At 38.4% G+C, this 17886-nt stretch overlaps 2 protein-coding genes across 2 annotated transcripts; one reads left to right on the top strand and one right to left on the bottom strand.

Moving 5' to 3' along the window:
* Window positions 1–146: 146 nt before the first annotated feature.
* On the bottom strand, window positions 147–7499 carry LOC111334938 (coiled-coil domain-containing protein 85C). The gene is made up of 7 exons (XM_022940748.2): window positions 6812–7499; window positions 6469–6572; window positions 5868–5945; window positions 4488–4548; window positions 3403–3455; window positions 2085–2258; window positions 147–1773 (listed from the first exon to the last, which is right to left on the bottom strand). The coding sequence occupies exons 1-7, from the start codon at window positions 7341–7343 to the stop codon at window positions 1681–1683; spliced, it is 1095 nt and encodes a 364-aa protein (XP_022796483.2). The 5' UTR covers window positions 7344–7499; the 3' UTR covers window positions 147–1680.
* Window positions 7500–7954: 455 nt separating this feature from the next.
* On the top strand, window positions 7955–17483 carry LOC111334931 (atypical kinase COQ8B, mitochondrial). The gene is made up of 13 exons (XM_022940742.2): window positions 7955–8515; window positions 10359–10425; window positions 10987–11058; window positions 11238–11363; window positions 11575–11660; window positions 13122–13262; window positions 13653–13734; window positions 14289–14382; window positions 14481–14622; window positions 15063–15170; window positions 15533–15598; window positions 16152–16238; window positions 16747–17483. Exons 1-13 carry the CDS (start codon window positions 8084–8086, stop codon window positions 17017–17019), a joined length of 1776 nt encoding a protein of 591 aa, XP_022796477.2. The 5' UTR covers window positions 7955–8083; the 3' UTR covers window positions 17020–17483.
* Window positions 17484–17886: the final 403 nt, after the last annotated feature.

Below are 17886 nucleotides of genomic sequence, written 5' to 3' on the forward strand. Positions count from 1 at the left end.
TTAGTGCCAGACCTCTGGCAGACTTCTTGCTAACTTGCATTGCTCAATTCCTGATGCTTTCCTGCAGTCAAACAAATGCTTGTGCTGAAGTGCACATAATGAGGGCACACACAAGCATTTTTTTATTCTCTATTTGAAACTTAAGATCCCAATCAAATATTTTTATTCATAGATAAATTACTCTTCTATTTACAAAACTTGGTATACATTTTCTATAGCAAAAAAAACTCTTCAAAGTTGGTATGTATTTTTTACAGCACTTCCTTCTAGTGGGGTTACAGTTTTTCCTTTCTAGATGTCTGTATCAAAATCATAAACCCTTGCCTAATACATTTAAATTTAAATAAATACTGTCACAAAGGTCAAAATGGCATAATAGCACTCTGTTCTTTTTACATTTCCAATAGTTAGGTTTTGCTAAATCTTCAGTACTGTAATAACTTCTTCATCACATTAAATACCTTTCTAACATGGTCATTTGCTTATCTAAAAGAACTTGACCCAGTGGTAAACAAATAGGAAACCACTGAAAAAATCACCATTACACCCAAATAGACCTTTTGCCTAAGAGAGTCTTAGGTACAAATTTCAAATCTTCAGACATGGAAATGCCTTGCTAACTCCTTGGCCTTCAAAACTACTGTAAGCAAACCCCAGCGATGGAAATAACTTGCCACTAGGGACTGGTCTACTTTGAAACATGGAAAGGTTTCCTGAGGTAATGAAAATACCCAGCAGTTCTCTTGCTCATACTATACACAAGAGTTTGACTTGTATAAGGTTAAAGTAAAAAGATGTCAGTTCGTGCTTCATCACAGCAAATAATTGCAAAATATCTATCGTCTGTACCACAAAAAAAAATTAAAATACCACAGAGTGACAGCCATTAACAACTAATGCACACTGTGGTGCAGTTAATAGATAACCACAGCAATTTCATTGCTCTAAAAAGCAAAGCAGCACAGGGCAAGGTTCACCTTCCAAAATGAACACTACAGATAAATTTTGACTTCATTAAAGTTAGATTTGATCAATGGTATTACAGAGGAACCAACTTGTTGTGCCAGGGAAGCTTTTTCTTTCTTGCAAGCAAAGAGTTTTATATCAACCTCTTTACAACGACCACCACTCTGCCATGGCCAGTCAGTGTGCCAAAACTAGCTGAAGCAGAAATTAAGCAACATTCAAGCCATAAAGAACATCAGAGCAAGCTGTCACATCACAACCCTACACTTAGTGCTCAAGGCTAAATGAGACCCAACTCAGAAGCCATACCTCCCCATAAAGGCCAACTCCAAACAATGGCCACTTCTGTCCAAGCCCAGGTTTGACTGTGATTTAACACATTTAAATAATAGCAGGGCTCCCATGTGCGTGTCCGGCAGAGCCCTATACCCATGGAATATGGTCAACCTCTTCATTTGGTTGTCACGCGACTGACCGAGCGTACGTGCCCTCAGATTGCACGGGTAAAGTAGGGGAGACTATCAAAACAAAGGAAGGGGTGTCTCAGGCGAGTTTTAACAAATGCACATCTTTTATGTTATCATTAATATTATGAACTTGGGAGCTCCGCTTTTAGGTTTGGCTAAATCTATATAATAAATATTACTTTGCTTTGCCCCGTGATATCGAGAAAGAATGTCAACAAGACAGATTTTAAGAAAAAACCATAAGAGTCTACAATAAGTCTTCAAGAATTTCTTCTTTCTCACGCCTATTAGTGCCATTTTGCCTCTGTTCTGGCTCATCTGATAACTTTCTCCACACAACCTGAAATTCATGACGTTTGTGAAAATGTAAATGAGAAATAAGTAGCTAAAATCCATTTAACCCCTTATACCCTAACATCAGTATATGCATATTCTCTACACTTTTAGTCATACATTTTCTAAGGTGCTGACAAGGAGAATTTGTTGACCAATCATGAATTTCAGAACTTAGCGATCATTTTTGTTATTCTTCTAACCTTTATGAGTGATTAAGGGGTCAAAACGTTAAACCTCAACTTCGTGAGCATGCTTCACCCAGATTACTTGTCTCAAAACCAAACATACACAAGGAGGGACATAATGTACACTTACATTACACATTTCTTTGAGAACTTCCACCTCATTGTCACCCAGTCTATCTACTGATTCATCAGAATCACCTGGGTTATTAGAATGCTCTAACTTCTCGTGTATTTCTAAAACCTTCATCGCTTGAGCAACTGCTTCAGGCGTCATATGCTGCGGTGAAGGGAAGGGAAGGTCACCCTGCAAAAAGATCACATAAAAATTGTCAACATTTGAATTCTCTTATAATCCTCTAGATGCTTTACATCTGTCACCCATATGACTTACTATAAGAATCACATCATTGAATAAAATCTCACATTCTGATTGGTTAACCAAGCCAGGTATTTGGCATGGAATTGCAAGGTAAACACAAGGCTAAATGATATTGTTTTGCATCTACATAAACATAACTTCAAGCAATGCTGTTTTCTTTTTTTCTTGTTTTAATTCAGTCATGTGATTCAAGGAAAATCCATTACTTGATTTGTCAATTCCGTGTTAAATTGCTATTGAAAACCGATATCGCTCTCATTGCTTCGCAGTTCGTGTGATATCAGTTTTTTCACGTGCAATGTAATGCAGAATTCCCTTGTAAAGTAATGAGTTTTCCTATAATAATTATACCCCTTACAATTTGACAACAGGATGCATATTCTCCATAACATTTTCTAATATATATTTCTTAAGGTGCTGATCACAAGGAGAATTTGTCTGTTGACCTTCGTGTGTGATTCAGGGGCAATACTGTGAGGAGAAGTAAGATTTTAGTCACTCTAAGGGGTCAAGGGTTGAGAGAGTTAGGGTGTAATCAAGAAAACATCCATTGAGCTAACCACCTCCCAGTTAGCTCAATGGATAGAGCACTGGACTGATGTGCGGGAGGTCGAGGGTTTGAGCCCCGGCCGGACCAACACTCAAGGTCTTAAAGTAATTGAGAAGAATATGCTGCCTTTCTAGAACATCAAGAAATGGTTTAGATATTCTAGTCTTCTCAGATAGGGACAAATAAATGGAGGTCCCATCTCCTGCAGGGTTAGGGGTAGGAGACGTTAATTTCCCATTCACGAGATTACTGTGTGATGGATGTCCTCCCTTGGGTTAGGATGGGTGGGTTGTTGTCTTGCGTTTCATACATGAGGCTTGGGCAGTATGGGTAACCATGCCCCACGTAAAGACATTAACCTTTGATTACTATTACTATTACGTTAAGAACAATAAAACAGAGTGAACTCAGATTTATCATCAAAGGACTAAGATTAGTTACATTACAATTTTAATGTTATTCTGCAAATGACTAAAATAATGAGAAAAATTCATATTCTTTCAAAGATTTTCAAAGCACCTCTTTGGGAAGTGGTTTCATGCCATTTCTCAAAATTCCTGGCTGATTTCCATCTATATTGCAGAGATAAATATAAACAAAACACATGTATAAATTAAATGCATTATGTGGTGTATGTTTTAGTCAGAAAATTAAAAGCTCAGGCCTGAATAGCAAAACTAAAAATAGACCTGAATGTTTGTAATTCTCCCATACACCCAGGGTTCTTGCTAGATTTTTTTCATAGGAGGTAAATAATAAGAAATAGCAGGTAACTTTGTTACCTTCTCCCCTGTTGAAAACTTTGGTAAACATTTGAGTCCCAGGTCTCTGTAAAATAGCCAGTAACATTAACTTGAAAAGCTCGTAAAAAAAACAGGTTGCTGGCTCTTGACAAGAACCCTGACACCCATATGCATATGTCACCATGTTTCCAAAGGATAGAAAATATGCAAACAAGTGTACTGGAATAAAGGTACAGGTAAACTCTGTACTCAAGCCTCTTAGCCCATCCAGCTGGAGCTTATTCTAGTTTCCAAGTAGCAAGAAGCAATTAGGAGTACCTCTTATTCTTTCTTGGATGGGATGCCAGTCCACCGCAAGGTTACCCCCCCCCCCCTCCCCCTGCTCTCGACATCTCCCGTTCCAGTCAAACCTCAGTTATCTGGAACTCAATTAACCAGACTTGCTTCTCTGGTCCATTATCAGGGAACACTTATATTCATATTTTTTATTATCTGCACTCTTGGTCATCCAGACTATTAAGCCCAGTCCCCCATGAGTCCAGATAAGTGAGGTTCAACTGTACACATTCATGCTCCTGGGGGAAGAGAGGCACCGTGAAAGTAAAGTGTTTTGCCCAAGAACACAACACATTGACTCAGCCAGGTCTAGAACCTGTTTCTCTTAACCCAGAGTCCAATGCAAGGGCTGTTGGGACACTGCTGCCTCACCCACTAGAATCCTTGATGTATTAATTCAAGCTGGCACTTGTTGCCACAGACTAAGTCGCCTGAGACTCAAATTTTATCTATGTCTTTGAATCAGTTTCTAAGTTATTTGCTGTGAGTTACTAATTCAAACTATTTATCCTGAATAAAACTCACTTTTTATTCCATTACTTCTGGGAATTCTTGGTGGTGTGTCACTTGGAACACTATCTGTATCCTGCAAAAACATGAGTAATATTAGTACATAACACAGAAGTCAATACTGCTTTTTGCATGCTCTTGTTGGCTAGTTTGAAAATGAATAACCAGTACTTTTCAGCTCCAAGCAGCAGAAGAGACAAAACTGTGCAGTAAGTGTTTAATTTCCAAACTTTTTTTTTTTGTTATATTAAAAGATTGAAATAAACCCATTTTTTTGGTATAAAACAATTGTTCTCCTCCACCTTAGTGAATAATTGATGAATATTCCTAATTAAGGACCAGTGAGTTGTTATTAAGAAACCACTGATGACAAACAAAGTAATCTTTTTTAAAACAAAAAAACAACAGGTTATAATCATGTCTCAACTGTAAGCTTTATGACTCCTATAGTAGTCTGAAAATAAAAGGATGCATTCATACGAAAAGGTAAACAAACACAGAGATGCTCTGCCCCAATCCTTCAACTCGATATTTTATTGATCACGACCTGAAACATATTTGAGTTGAAATTCAAGTATTATCAGCCCCTCTTATAAAAATCTTAGTGTCTGCATGTTTCTGGTATTGGATTTTGTGAGATATGACACATCAAGGCTCAACACTAACTTTTCAACTTACTAGCCAAGTGGCTAGGGACAACTTAGATGTTACAACATTTCAGTTTGTTCACTAGCCAAACTGGCTGATGGAAATTGGAAACCACTAGCCAAAACTGAATTTTTACCACATGCAGTCTGTGGCTAGGTGGGTACCATTATTGTCAAGCCCTACATATCTTAAGCAATTTTAATTCTGCAGCTCTATGAAGTATCATCTTTCATTCATGAATGCAATGTATTTTTGAAACCTTGCAAGCAAAATCAAGACAATGTTACCTCTATCTGATTTATAAACTCACATATTTGAGACATGTCAAAGAAGCTAAAAATAATTTGTTGGCAATACTTGTCTTTACTTTAGAAGCAACAATCTCTGCTCCCTGTAAAATCAATATTTCATTTCGCAGTTATGATAAATGGAGACTTCGCCCTTTATCACAACCAGACAGGTTGCCTGGAACATGATCCCTTCCTGTCCCTACCACACCAATCCAGGACTATACACATATCACATATCAACAATAACTGAGGGGTGCACTTTGAACCACAAAAAATTGGGATTAAAAAAAAAAACATGACGATAAGTAAGATAATATAAATCCTCTTTAAAAAACGTCCTCAAATATTTGATAGGATAGTCTTTGTGAAAATCCCGGGAGTAAATAGATAATCCGTTGAGTCACAACCACTTTTGGAAATGATGATCGAAAAAAAAATTGTTCGAGAATCAACTTACTGTGTCTACGTCTCCAGGAAAGGTAAATGAAACTCTCTTCTTTGCGACATCGGCCTTGTGTGAGGCGTAAGATATGTCCTTCGATAAAATTCAAGAGATGACGGTTAGTCTGGCGGCGAAGTACAATATTTTAGGAAGCCGAGATAACTCGATTCAATCCTGAATACCTAACACCCGCTGGGGTGTTGGAGTAAATGGCGCGGAACGCTGCTCAATCACAAAGACAAAGAGAAACGCATTTATGCCAAAGACGTCGTTTTGTAAAGATAATTAACTAATAATAGGTCGATTGAACACTGAAGTAAGAGACGATCGATCTTTCATCGCCGTGAGTTCACTTGTCCTGAAACTCAATATATGTCAACAACGTAACTCCAGGCATGGGTGTTTGTATGTAAATCACGTATTCAAGTGCCTCGATTGTTTTGAAACCCTCGCAAATTCCAGTATCGTTCGATAAGAGCATAATTTTTATCACCAAATCATTGCAGTGTTTTCCAAGAATTGGTATTTAAAATTGTCGAGTCTCTAGCTAAGGAATAACACAAGAAATAAAGAAAATTGGGAATTTCGCCTCTCACTTCCTTCTCGTTGCACTAACTTTTTCCGAAGACGATCGCTCATGAGTTGTTCCTTCCTGAATATCTGTTAACTTCGCTTCAAGTCTCTCAGAAAAAGAATTTCTACGATCATCGACAACATTTCCTGAAAAAAAAAAGTTAATGTGTTTCAAAGGTATGTAGAGTTTCTAAACGAAATCCACTTTGAGAAAATCTAAATCGGAAACCACTGAAGTTTATCTGAAATTGCTACTTTGGTGGAAAAATATTGTCACCGACGGCGTATTGTTCATTCTACCGACGACAGCAACAAAAGGAATGACAGAAACGTGCTTTAGATTGGAGATATCCGAAATAGTACATAAACAAAATCAATTCAGATACCTGTATTGCTTTGTTTGGTCGGAGACAAACCCTCGTTACTCGCAACACGCTGTGAGCAGTTACTGCAGAACGTTCGATTTTCTAAAGCGACGGATTCTCGCTTTCGATCAAGATACAGACAAAGTTCTTTTAACTCGGCATTGTCTTGTGAAAGATCACTTTGTTTATCTTCTAACACTTTCAACTTTTCTTGATAATTTGCGACTTCATTTCGCATTACTGATGCCGTATAACGTCCAAATCTTTGCCACTCGCGAGCAAGTTTTCGGCACTTTTGCCGATCGTCGTCCAAGTAACAGGTCAAATCTCGCAATTCTTGAAGATCTGCCTGCAGTTTATGATTCACGTCTTTTAGCAAACGTATTTCCTCTAAATGAACTTGCATTCTCTTGTTAAATTCTCTCATTAAACTTCCCTGGTCTTTCATAACTTGGAGTTTCTCGGCCTCACATTGTTTTACTTTCTCTACCATTCTCTCGTATTCTTCTCTAGAAACGAAGTAATCTCTTCCTTGCCTGTCCACTGCACTCATAGCGAAAAAAATCTTGGATCCTCCCGATGTCTTCCTTTACAGTAGGGACCGTTAACCACAGCTATTTTGTTATATATTTCATTCCCAAATGACCTCAAGACTGAAGTTTACAGAGAAAATTATGCGGCTTCAACTAAACTCGAACACAAGAGGCAGATGAATGAAGTCATCTGTCATTGACCAATGAGATCACCGAGCAAAAAACCCATCGTCACGGCAAGATGGCCTAGAACCAATTATTCGCAATTATTCGCACCCTTGCCTTTTGTGAGAAAAAAAAACCTCACGAATTGAGAATATTTTCTTTTGATTGTCACAGTGATTCGAAATGCGGGAAACGAGAGTGTTTATAGGAGAAAAACGTTTCTTTTAGATCATTCTAGTAGAAGGGTAAATCCAAACCTTCGATTCCACCTGGACATTGGAACTAGTGGTATTCAAAATATAATTAAATGACCTAAAAATAAAACGGCCATAGAAAATTGTTGCAAAATGACAAAATATTTGGCTCATTATGCCCTCTTAGACCTTAGCACTTTTTTGGACACTACCTGATCCTTACGCAACATACTATCGGTAAATAATCTGCTGTTCTCAAACACTGCGGGGGCTCAAGAAAACAAAGCTTGAAATCGTGATCGTCTGTTTACTCATTGAACTTAGTGCAACTTTTCTGATCAAGGGCATTTTTCCACGCCATCTCAGAGCTCCTAATTCATGCTATCCGCAAGAGACTGATCATGCTGAGGGAAAGGCATTTTCAAATTTGGAAGAGATTGATAAGCGTTTCGAAACTGATCTCCGGAGAGCACGGTGCGATTTCTACATCGGATTCACATCTTTCGCGAACGTCTTCAAGCATCGCTGCTCCTTCGAGTAATACATTTTATGAACACATACAAAATTCCCGAGGAAATTGCGGTTATCTGCGAGATGCGGGAAGGTTGAAATCGTGTACATGTATAAGAGGATCATCTCACTCCTCTATCGTTTATCAACAACACCCAAAACGTTTATTGTCCACATCAGCGTGTAACCTTGCAGTCACTCACACTGCCTCTGACAAACACTCTACCAGTAAAACAAAAGTGAATTTACAAAGTGGAACAAGGAAAAAGCCTTCATCACAGAACCCAACTATCACTACACGTCCAACTACATCAACTCAAAAGGTACGGTACATGTCTGACTCGGCGTTACGCTATTACGTAACCGAAAGATGCACGTGGGTTTAATCCACTGTTGGTCACTAATTTATAAATACCAGTTTCGACTTCCGCTCAGTTTGACAAAACGTCTTGTCACTGTCACCAGCAATGTTCCTCTTCATGACACTGATATTTATTGTTATCCTGGCTTAGGCTTGCATCAAACGTTTACCATGTAATGAGTAAAATAACGATATTAACTATAATCATTAGTAATGAAGATAGTAAAAATGATAGTGACATTATATACTGTAGTAATAACTGTGACGATAATATTAATGGAATTGTAATGATGATAACGACTTGAATTAAACTTTTAGACCAACTGGCAGATCTGCAAAGTCAAATGCATGGATGTTGAAAACATTTTATCCCATAGAAAACAAAACAAATATTTGAATCAAAGAGAAGATAAAAATTTTAAGACAAATTATAATTTAAAAAAATTCTGCTTAGTTTCTTAGTATTATGATACATGTAGTATTTATCTAATAGTATGTACTTATTTCTAGTAGTTAGTTTTATATCCTTTATTCATTTAGTAAAGGTAGAGTCAGTTTTTTGTCAATGGAGGTGTATGATTGAAGTGGAACAACCATCATTAAGACTCTAACATACATACATGCATGCATACATACATACATACATACATACATACATACATACATACATAGGTTAATTGACCACTCCCCATAGGGGCTTTTCAGGGCCAATTCCCACCCATCCCACCCTGGGGAGGACATCCACCACACAGTAATCTCGTGCGTGGGAAATTAACGTCTCCTACACCTAACCCTGCAGGAGACGGGACCTACCGTTTATTCGTCCTTATCCGAGAAGACTAGAATATCTACCATTTCTTGATTTTAGAAAGGTAGCAAATTCTCCTCACTTATTTTAAGACCATGAGTATTGGTCTTATTCTCATTCCCATTGAGAAATTCATCAGTCAAGAGTGCAAATTTATTCAAGCTCTTGATCTTCCTTCATTACTCCTACTTAATGCCAGAAACTCTGATCACACTCAAGACTGTGATGTTTATTTGGACAGTTATTATTTTGTGCTACTGTTATATGTTGCAAGCATTATGTAAGCTGACTTGTCACAAACTGCTTCTCTCTTTGTCCCTATTCCTGCCTATCTCCCTCTTCCCACCTATCTCCCTCTTCCCACCTATCCCCCTCTTCCCACCTATCTCCCTCTTCCCACCTATCTCCCTCTTCCCACCTATCTCCCTCTTCCCACCTATCTCCCTCTTCCCACCTATCTCCCTCTTCCCACCTATCTCCCTCTTCCCACCTATCTCCCTCTTCCCACCTATCTCCCTCTTCCCACCTATCTCCCTCTTCCCACCTTATGAGAAATGCATATGAAGTAAAGAAGTTGGGGGATAAATAACTCATAAAAATACTCAGCGATACAACACACTAGAACAAATATATGTACATTTAGTTAATATGTAGTATTTTTTTAAGATCTCTCTCCCTCTTCCCACCTATCTCCCTCTTCCCACCTTATGAGAAATGCATATGAAATAAGGAAGTTTGGGGATAAATAACTTATAAAAATACTCAGCAATACAACACACTAGAACAAATATATGTATATTTAGTTAATATGTAGTATTTTTTTAAGATCTTTGTCACTTACCCAGTAAATTATGTTTTTTGAATCAGTATAATGACACTGAACTGCACATTTAAAACAACTGAAATTGTCAACTTGTTGGTAAAGCTATTTACCAGAATTATTCAATGGAAAAATAATAACCAAGTATAACCTTTACTACAAATTATTTCCCTTTAGCTGAGTGGAAGATCAAAGGAGAAAGCTGTCCCTTCTACTAGAGTAGGACGTCTTATGAACTACAGCGGTAAGTTCATCTGTGTTACATTTATATTTTAACCCTTTCACTCATGATCTCATAAGAAATTCTCCTAACTGTTTGCCATACAGTTCTTATGATGCCTGTTTGGAGAATTTGGTATTGGATCAACTGATAATCCCCGGATTTTCTTCTTTCGTTATTCTCCTTTTCTGCTTGACATTGTATTGATATTGTAAGGAGAAGTTCTGTCTTGATCACTCATGAGAGGTAAAGGGTTAAAATACAGAGGGAAACCTTTTTTGTGATACCTCCATGGCAAGGACAGAACCTACTACTATTTGATAAGGATTGCTATCTAATTACACGATAGGTTATATCTACAGGTGACATTAAAAGATAATAACAATGATATTTAAATATAAAGGATATAAATAAATAGTTGGAAAAAAGGAAAAAGAAAGACTAAAACAAAAAGTTTTGCATTAATAGAGTCCTTAAAAATAAAATTTTTGTATCGTCTCTGATTTGTGTTTAACTTGTTGAATTTCTATGAAGATGCTATTTTTTTTTTTATTTTTTCTTAATGGATCATTTTATGATCTGCAGGGCTCGTTGCTGGATTAGGTCTAGGTACCCTGGCAGAGGTAGCAAAGAGACAGCTTGGTCTCGGCAAAACAGGTACTCAGGATTCTTGTGAACCCCTATACTCTTAAATGTGGCCAATGAGAAATCTCTCCATACAGTATAATTTCATTGTCTAGCAGACAAGTTATGAGAGTAGAGAATATTTTTATGTAGAGGATTCTATTTAATTTGATTCCAAATTATTTGTCTCTATTTAATGTATTACACTATAGGATCTAGTAAGACAGACATTACTGGGAGTGCTTTTCTGTCAGAGGCAAATGCTGAAAGGATTGTGACCACCTTGTGTAAAATGAGGGGGGCTGCCTTGAAGTTAGGTCAGATGCTCAGCATTCAAGGTAAATCAGTCACTCAGTGATATTACAAACATGCAAATTTATTTGCATTTCCTTGTGTGTAAAAATAGTTTGGAAAAGTTGTCAACAGTTGAATTTGAGATTTCCAGAGCAATTTTAATTGAGGGTTATTGAAATTTTTTTTTTTACTGGAAGTAAGAAAAAGACATTCTGGACGTAACTAAAAACTAATGATAACTTCTCTTTTACTCAGACAACTCATTTATTTCACCTGAGCTACAGAGAGTATTTGACAGGGTGCGTGACAGTGCAGACTTCATGCCACGATGGCAACTGGAGGTAAGTTGAACGTTAAATACAATGCAAGTTGGCTTAGTATTAAAGGGCTTCACAAACATACCGTAATTTCCGGCCGTTTACCCGTGTGGCCGATTACCCACACCGGCCAATTATTGCATGCAGCAAAAAAAAAGTAAACAGAATACCTGCACTGGTGGATAACCCGCACCTTAAAAGCAAAGGAAATTTGTACAAAATGCTCTGCGATTTTGTGGCCACATTTTGTGCAAACAATCGTTCAGTGCCATGTTGATTTGTTGATTTCTCAAAAAAATCGATATCTCCGGTTCTACTGGGCCTAACAAGTCCCTTAAAACAGGAAAATTCTTTTCAGCGGAGGCTAGTGTTAACTGGAAATTTCTTACTGATGCACTGGTTATCCTTGGTTTATTTTTGTCACCATCAAGGTTTTTGTTTCCACACATGCAGATAGTAATTAATTTGTTTGGTACGCCACTAATTGTGCATGAAATAAACTCAAGTCGGCATTATGTTTTCATGCCGCTTTGTGGCACTTTTAATACAATAAAATTCATCTGAGAGGTGGAAACGCAGGTAGGTGAGAATTTTTTCAATTCAACTGCCAGTAGATTTCAAAATTGTCACATAACCTACACCTCCCTATTACCTGCAGTAGCACATGTTTAAGGCAAAATCAACAGATTACCCGCGGGTAATGGCTGGAAATTACGGTATATGTACATTCAACTGGCTGGACTCCAAAGTGAGTGTTACCCTGTCACTACATAGGCTAAGACACTCAACCCTATGAGTGCTAGCAAACAATCGTTGAAACCTACTGTGACTAATGCTCAAGAGTTGGGTACAATGAATCATCATCTTGCCCAGTATGAGCACCTCTGTGCCTCATAATTTCATGGTCTAACTCTAACATCAGAGTATGCATATTCTTTATACTGTCTTCTATACATTTCTTCTAAGTGTTGACAAAGAGCTTCTTTAGATGCTGATAATTACCTTTATTCTTGTAACCTTACTGTGTGCTTCAGGTGTAATGTTATTGGGAGAAATTAGATGCTGCTCACTTGTATGGTTGAACACTTTTTGGTGTTGTTATGGTTTAAGGGTTATAAGCACAAATAAGTAGCACTAGCAATAGAGGTCAAACTCATGTGGCTTAAACTCAATCCTTGATTCTTGATTCTCCACTTTGTGCTGGCTAAAAACTTTGAGGATCAAGGCTCATGGCCAGCTTTGAGTTTTTCACAACTATCTGAGGATTTATGAAGGGCTTTCAGGGAATTTTTTTTCAAAAAAAAAAAAATCTTTTGTTTGTTCCTTAGCCTAGAAAATAGTCAAGTATGCATTGACCTCAGGACCATGCTGATGATAATAATTGGAAAAAGAATTATTGTTACCAACTGATTTTTCAATCATCAACAACAAAAACATCTAATAACACCAAGTAGTTGTAGGTCAATTTATTTTTTCTTTCCACAGAAAGTGCTTGTAAAAGAGCTGGGAGCCAGTTGGCGTGATAAGCTCTCAGAGTTTGATATGACACCATTTGCTGCAGCATCCATTGGTCAGGTCCACAGAGGAGTACTTAAAGATGGGAGATCTGTAGCCATAAAGATTCAGGTATTCGATTCACTATTTTTCATCGTAAAGCTCTGTGTGGTGGAACCAAGTGAAGTCTCACAGGCTAATGGTGTCACAATCATTATGTTTAGGCCTGATAGCTAGCTGCTGTTTGGAAAGTGAGCCTAACCTTGTCCTTCCCCGGAGGGAAAGAAAGACCATACTCAAGAGAGTGTGGGAAAATTACAGCCAGATTTTGTATCGACTGACAACCGAAAAAAATCTTCAGCAGAGTAGAGAAGAGAGATGTTTTAGACCAAAATCCAACAGGGAAGATTTTCTTTTAGCTCCAGAATAATGAAGAGACTTGTATTGTATCTTGTTTTAAGATAAAGCAAGGACTTGTTGAGTTTTAGTTTTGAAGTGTGATTGTTGTTTGTTTCTTATCAGTATCCTGGTGTTGGTGAGAGCATTGATAGTGATATTAATAATTTGATAACCGTGTTGAAAGTTGGCAATCTTTTACCAGAAGGTAAGCCACATTAACACTTTATGCCTGAGAATGACCAGCATATAGTTTCTTAGCCTACATGTAGCTGCACCCTCCCCCCCCCACCCAACAAAGGATAAACGGAGCAAGGGAGCTCTATTTCTCCTTTGTTGGGGAGAGGGTGCGGCTACAAGTAGGCTGTTAGTTTCTCCTTACAATGACATCCCTGAATCAAATATTAAGAATAAAGGTCCAAGCTTTTGATCGATGAACAAGTTCTCCTGGCCAGGACCCTAGGAAATGTATAGAGAACAGTTTTTCATTCTGATTTTAGGATGAGAAGGGTTAATTCAGGGACAAAGTCTATCATCCTTACTACTGAGACAAAAAGGATTTACTGGAGGATCACTTTCATCAAGCACTTTAAATCAGTTCTGGTGATTGATTCCTAAATCCAGTGCAGTCCATACCTCACAAGCTTGTCTGTACTGGCCAAAATCTTTAGTCATCCCCTAGCTTTTGTTAAGTTAAAAAAAATTAAGTCATGCACACCTGATTCCTGCTCAATTTTTGGGGACTTTTCCACAATGCACCAGGGTTGTATGCAGAAAATGCCATTGATGTCGCCCGACGGGAGATGGCATGGGAGGTGGATTACCTCAGAGAGGCCAAACATTCACGGCAGTTTAGGTAGGTCTAAAGCCCCCTCTATATTATCTACCTGTTTGAACTTCTGCCATTCCAGTGCTGCCTTAGATTATTGCTCATCATGTGATCTTTCCATTAAGGGAGTTGTTGAAGAATATGCCAGAATTCTATGTACCTGAGGTTATTGAAGATCTCACGTCCAAACAAGTGCTGACTACAGAGCTGATAGATGGAACATCACTAGACAAAATTGAAAATGTGAACCAAGACACCATTGATAAGGTACTGCTGGCTCTTGAAGAAAAGTAGCTGCCATGGTGCCTCACAAAAGCTAAGGTTGCCATGCTTGTTTTGGGTAAAAAGTTCAAATTAGCAGACCTGTAAGGGGTTTCGTTATTGTTTTCATCTGGAGGGCAATTGATTTCCATAGGAGGGCAAAACATTTTGAACTGAGCTTCTTTATCAGATAAACTTTCCTCTAAATGGTCAAAACAGGTTGGCAAAACCTCCCTCACAGCCAGTCAATTTGCCCAGTGCCCAGGCCCCTTAATGAAACCCCTGACCAGTAGGTGATTTAGATGCCTGTTTCACCAGATAAGAAATAGGGATGAATGTCCCCACACAAAACGTGAGACATGGTGGGTCACTTTGAGATAAACATGGAAATTGTTCCAATTATGTTGTAGACCATCCACCTCATCTTGCTTTGTTGTTGTTTTCAGGTGTGCCTGGATATCCTCAGACTCTGTCTAAAAGAGTTGTTTGAGTTCAGATTTATGCAGACAGATCCTAACTGGTCAAATTTCTTCTACAACCCTACCACTGGACAGGTTTGTGGTACAAATTTGTAAACACAAATAGAAAGTACAAGACATGATAAAACCCAAGGCTACTTTTATGTGGTAACAGATGAGACCATCAAGATGTGACTTGGTTTTTTTCTGCTACACCCTTGAATAAGGTGAAAATTTGCAGCTATATTCTGTTCAAAGAAAAGTTGAAGAGAAATAACAAAGTAAAACAATATGCAAGTTATTTGTAGACAATCTGTTATTTTGTGCTACATTTTGTGAGCCATGAAATCTTTACACTGTGAGTAAACAACTTGATCAGTGAGATCAGCTACAACTTGATAAGGGGGGCACTGATTGATAAACGTTCATTTTCATTTCTCTTAATTGTTTTGTGACAGATCTGTCTTCTTGATTTTGGTGCATCTCGGACCTATGGCAAGAAGTTTGTAGATAAGTATATTAAGGTAAGGGTATGCTGTTTTTAATTCTCTTTGCACCTACAGTGTGTGCCTTGCCCCTTTGTTCCTCCACTCTCACACACAGACAGGTAGAATGGGTTGCAGCAATTACAGCGATTCCCTTCCCCCCCCCCCCCCATTTTCCTTTATCATCAAAATCAGACATTTTAAATGTTTTTTTTGGCTAGAAATCTCAGAATCTCAGCAATAACATTGGATAAAGGAAATGAACCAAAAGATATCAACATTTTTCTGTGTTTGAACACGGTGCTATTCGAAGTAAGGTACTCGCTCTGTGATTTCAGAATATTCAGTCAGTGATGTCTTTGCCGTTCTGACGAGCCCATAATTGCTCACTTTCCGTCTTATACCCTCATCGCCTCGCTCAGAAATCATTGATTCAGATTACTTTCCAATACGTCTTTGTGAACTGTTCATTCCCAGAATTGATCTCCTCCCCACTGTGCCAAATGAAGCCTCCAATGATCTGAAAACCAGTTGTTGTGCCATCTTTAAACACATCTTTGAAAGCCATACTTGCCTATCTTTTCTCTTCAAGATAATCCGAGGCGCAGCCATTGGAGACCGAGACATGGTGATTGACAACTCTATCGGTCTTGGATTTCTTACTGGATACGAGTCTAAGGTAACTAATCAAAATATATTTCTAGATATCATTCCTAGGATCATTTCGGCTCCTTTTTAACGGTATGGTCAACGAGTCATTTCTTGGTGACCGAACTATGGGCAAGAAGCCGAAATGTTCCTGGGCTCGAGATTGCCTCCTTAAGATATCAAGAAACGGTCGTTTCTCAAATGAATACTCCAAAATCAGGTTTCCGAGTAAGGACTTAACTGAATAAGTTATATTATCGGTAATTAATGTCCCGATCTTTGTCCTCATCTTAAATCTTGACTTAAGTATCTGATCCTTAATACTTCATGACAACTGAGCCTGAACGAGAATAATTCGGAAATAAAGCGGAATTAATGGTTTCAAGTCATAACTCGAAAATCTGGTTTTGGAGTATCCACATAAGCGACGACCATGAAGAATCTCATTCTTAACCGCTGTGTAATTGTATTTGTTACCTTTGATGATAATTGTTTGCATTTTATTTTATGGTTTTGTTGTTGTTCTCCTTATGGTACAGGTGATGATCAACGCACACGCAGACGCAGTGATGATCCTTGGAGAGCCATTTTCCAAGAACGAACCGTTCAATTTTCAGGCCCAGGACACTACCAGTCGCATTAAGAAACTGATACCGGTCATGCTGCGTCATCGCCTGTCTCCACCCCCAGAGGAAACGTACTCACTCCATCGGAAGATGTCGGGCTCGTTTTTACTGTGTGCCAAACTTGGTGCCTCTATCAACTGCAAACCGCTTTTTGACGAGGTGTGGGAAAAGTATAAGTTTGATTAAATGGGACTCTACTTAAGCATGCGTATCATGATTGTTCGTTAAGTCACCATATTGAGGAAAATTGAGCTGCGAGCCTCCTGTCGAAACACGACAAGCCAGGTTCACCCCTTTTGGACGGGAGGAGTCAAGGGGCCTTGGGTGAGCGTAAGAAGACGAGTCATCCTCGGGAATTTCCAAGGAAGAGTGACTGAGAAGCGGAGAAAATATTCTTGGGTAGTTTCGATTGCTCTCTTGTCTTATCTTTCCCTTTTCTCAAAAATTTCAACCGAGGAAAGAGCATATTTAAATTTTTTCCTGGGAGTTAACAAGAAAGACTCTACGTTCTATACCAGACCCAGTCTCCGTGATTCGCGGCCAATCGTGTTGAAGGTGGACTATTTGAGAATTTTAACAAAAAGGAAATGTTATTTTGTTCAAGATGAAAATACGGTTTTTGATTAAAGGAATTCCTTCTGACTTGGAAAGTGGTAGTGTTTCTCTCTCTCCCTCGATGACATCACTGAGTACTGATGTGAGTTGAAAAGTTGAAACATCTGAACTAATTTCTTTTAATCGGTGGTGGGGAGGGAGCTGGTTAAAAGAGATCGACAACGACCATGGATGCGAGATATGATTTTATTGACAAATTTTCCGGCACAAATCAGTCGAAATGAACCGTTGTTCACTTAATTTTCGCGACACTTCATTTCGCAAACTTTACAAACTTTAAAAATCACAACATAAAAGTGACTCGAACAGTATCTAATTTCTCCTTACAATGTGCCCCCCTGAATCACACACAATGTTCCCTCCTGAATCACACACAATGTCCTCCCCCCCCCCGAATCAGACAATAAGGTCAGAAGAATAAAGGAAATAATCACCAAC

This window comes from Stylophora pistillata, chromosome 6 (genome assembly GCF_964205215.1).
Source record: "Stylophora pistillata chromosome 6, jaStyPist1.2, whole genome shotgun sequence".
Lineage (NCBI taxonomy): Eukaryota > Metazoa > Cnidaria > Anthozoa > Scleractinia > Pocilloporidae > Stylophora > Stylophora pistillata.

Bases quoted from the DNA above. Each gene is read 5' to 3' on its own strand.
- LOC111334938 (XM_022940748.2), bottom strand. From the start codon at position 7,343: ATGAGTGCAGTGGACAGGCAAGGAAGAGATTACTTCGTTTCTAGAGAA. The intron at 2,259-3,402 runs GTGCTTTGAAAA...ATCTTTTTGCAG, and splicing joins TGAAACCACTTCCCAAAGAG to GGTGACCTTCCCTTCCCTTC. The intron at 1,774-2,084 runs GTAAGTGTACAT...CATGAATTTCAG, and splicing joins TTCTCAAAGAAATGTGTAAT to GTTGTGTGGAGAAAGTTATC.
- LOC111334931 (XM_022940742.2), top strand. From the start codon at position 8,084: ATGCTGAGGGAAAGGCATTTTCAAATTTGGAAGAGATTGATAAGCGTT. The intron at 10,426-10,986 runs GTAAGTTCATCT...TATGATCTGCAG, and splicing joins ACGTCTTATGAACTACAGCG to GGCTCGTTGCTGGATTAGGT. The intron at 15,171-15,532 runs GTTTGTGGTACA...GTTTTGTGACAG, and splicing joins ACAACCCTACCACTGGACAG to ATCTGTCTTCTTGATTTTGG.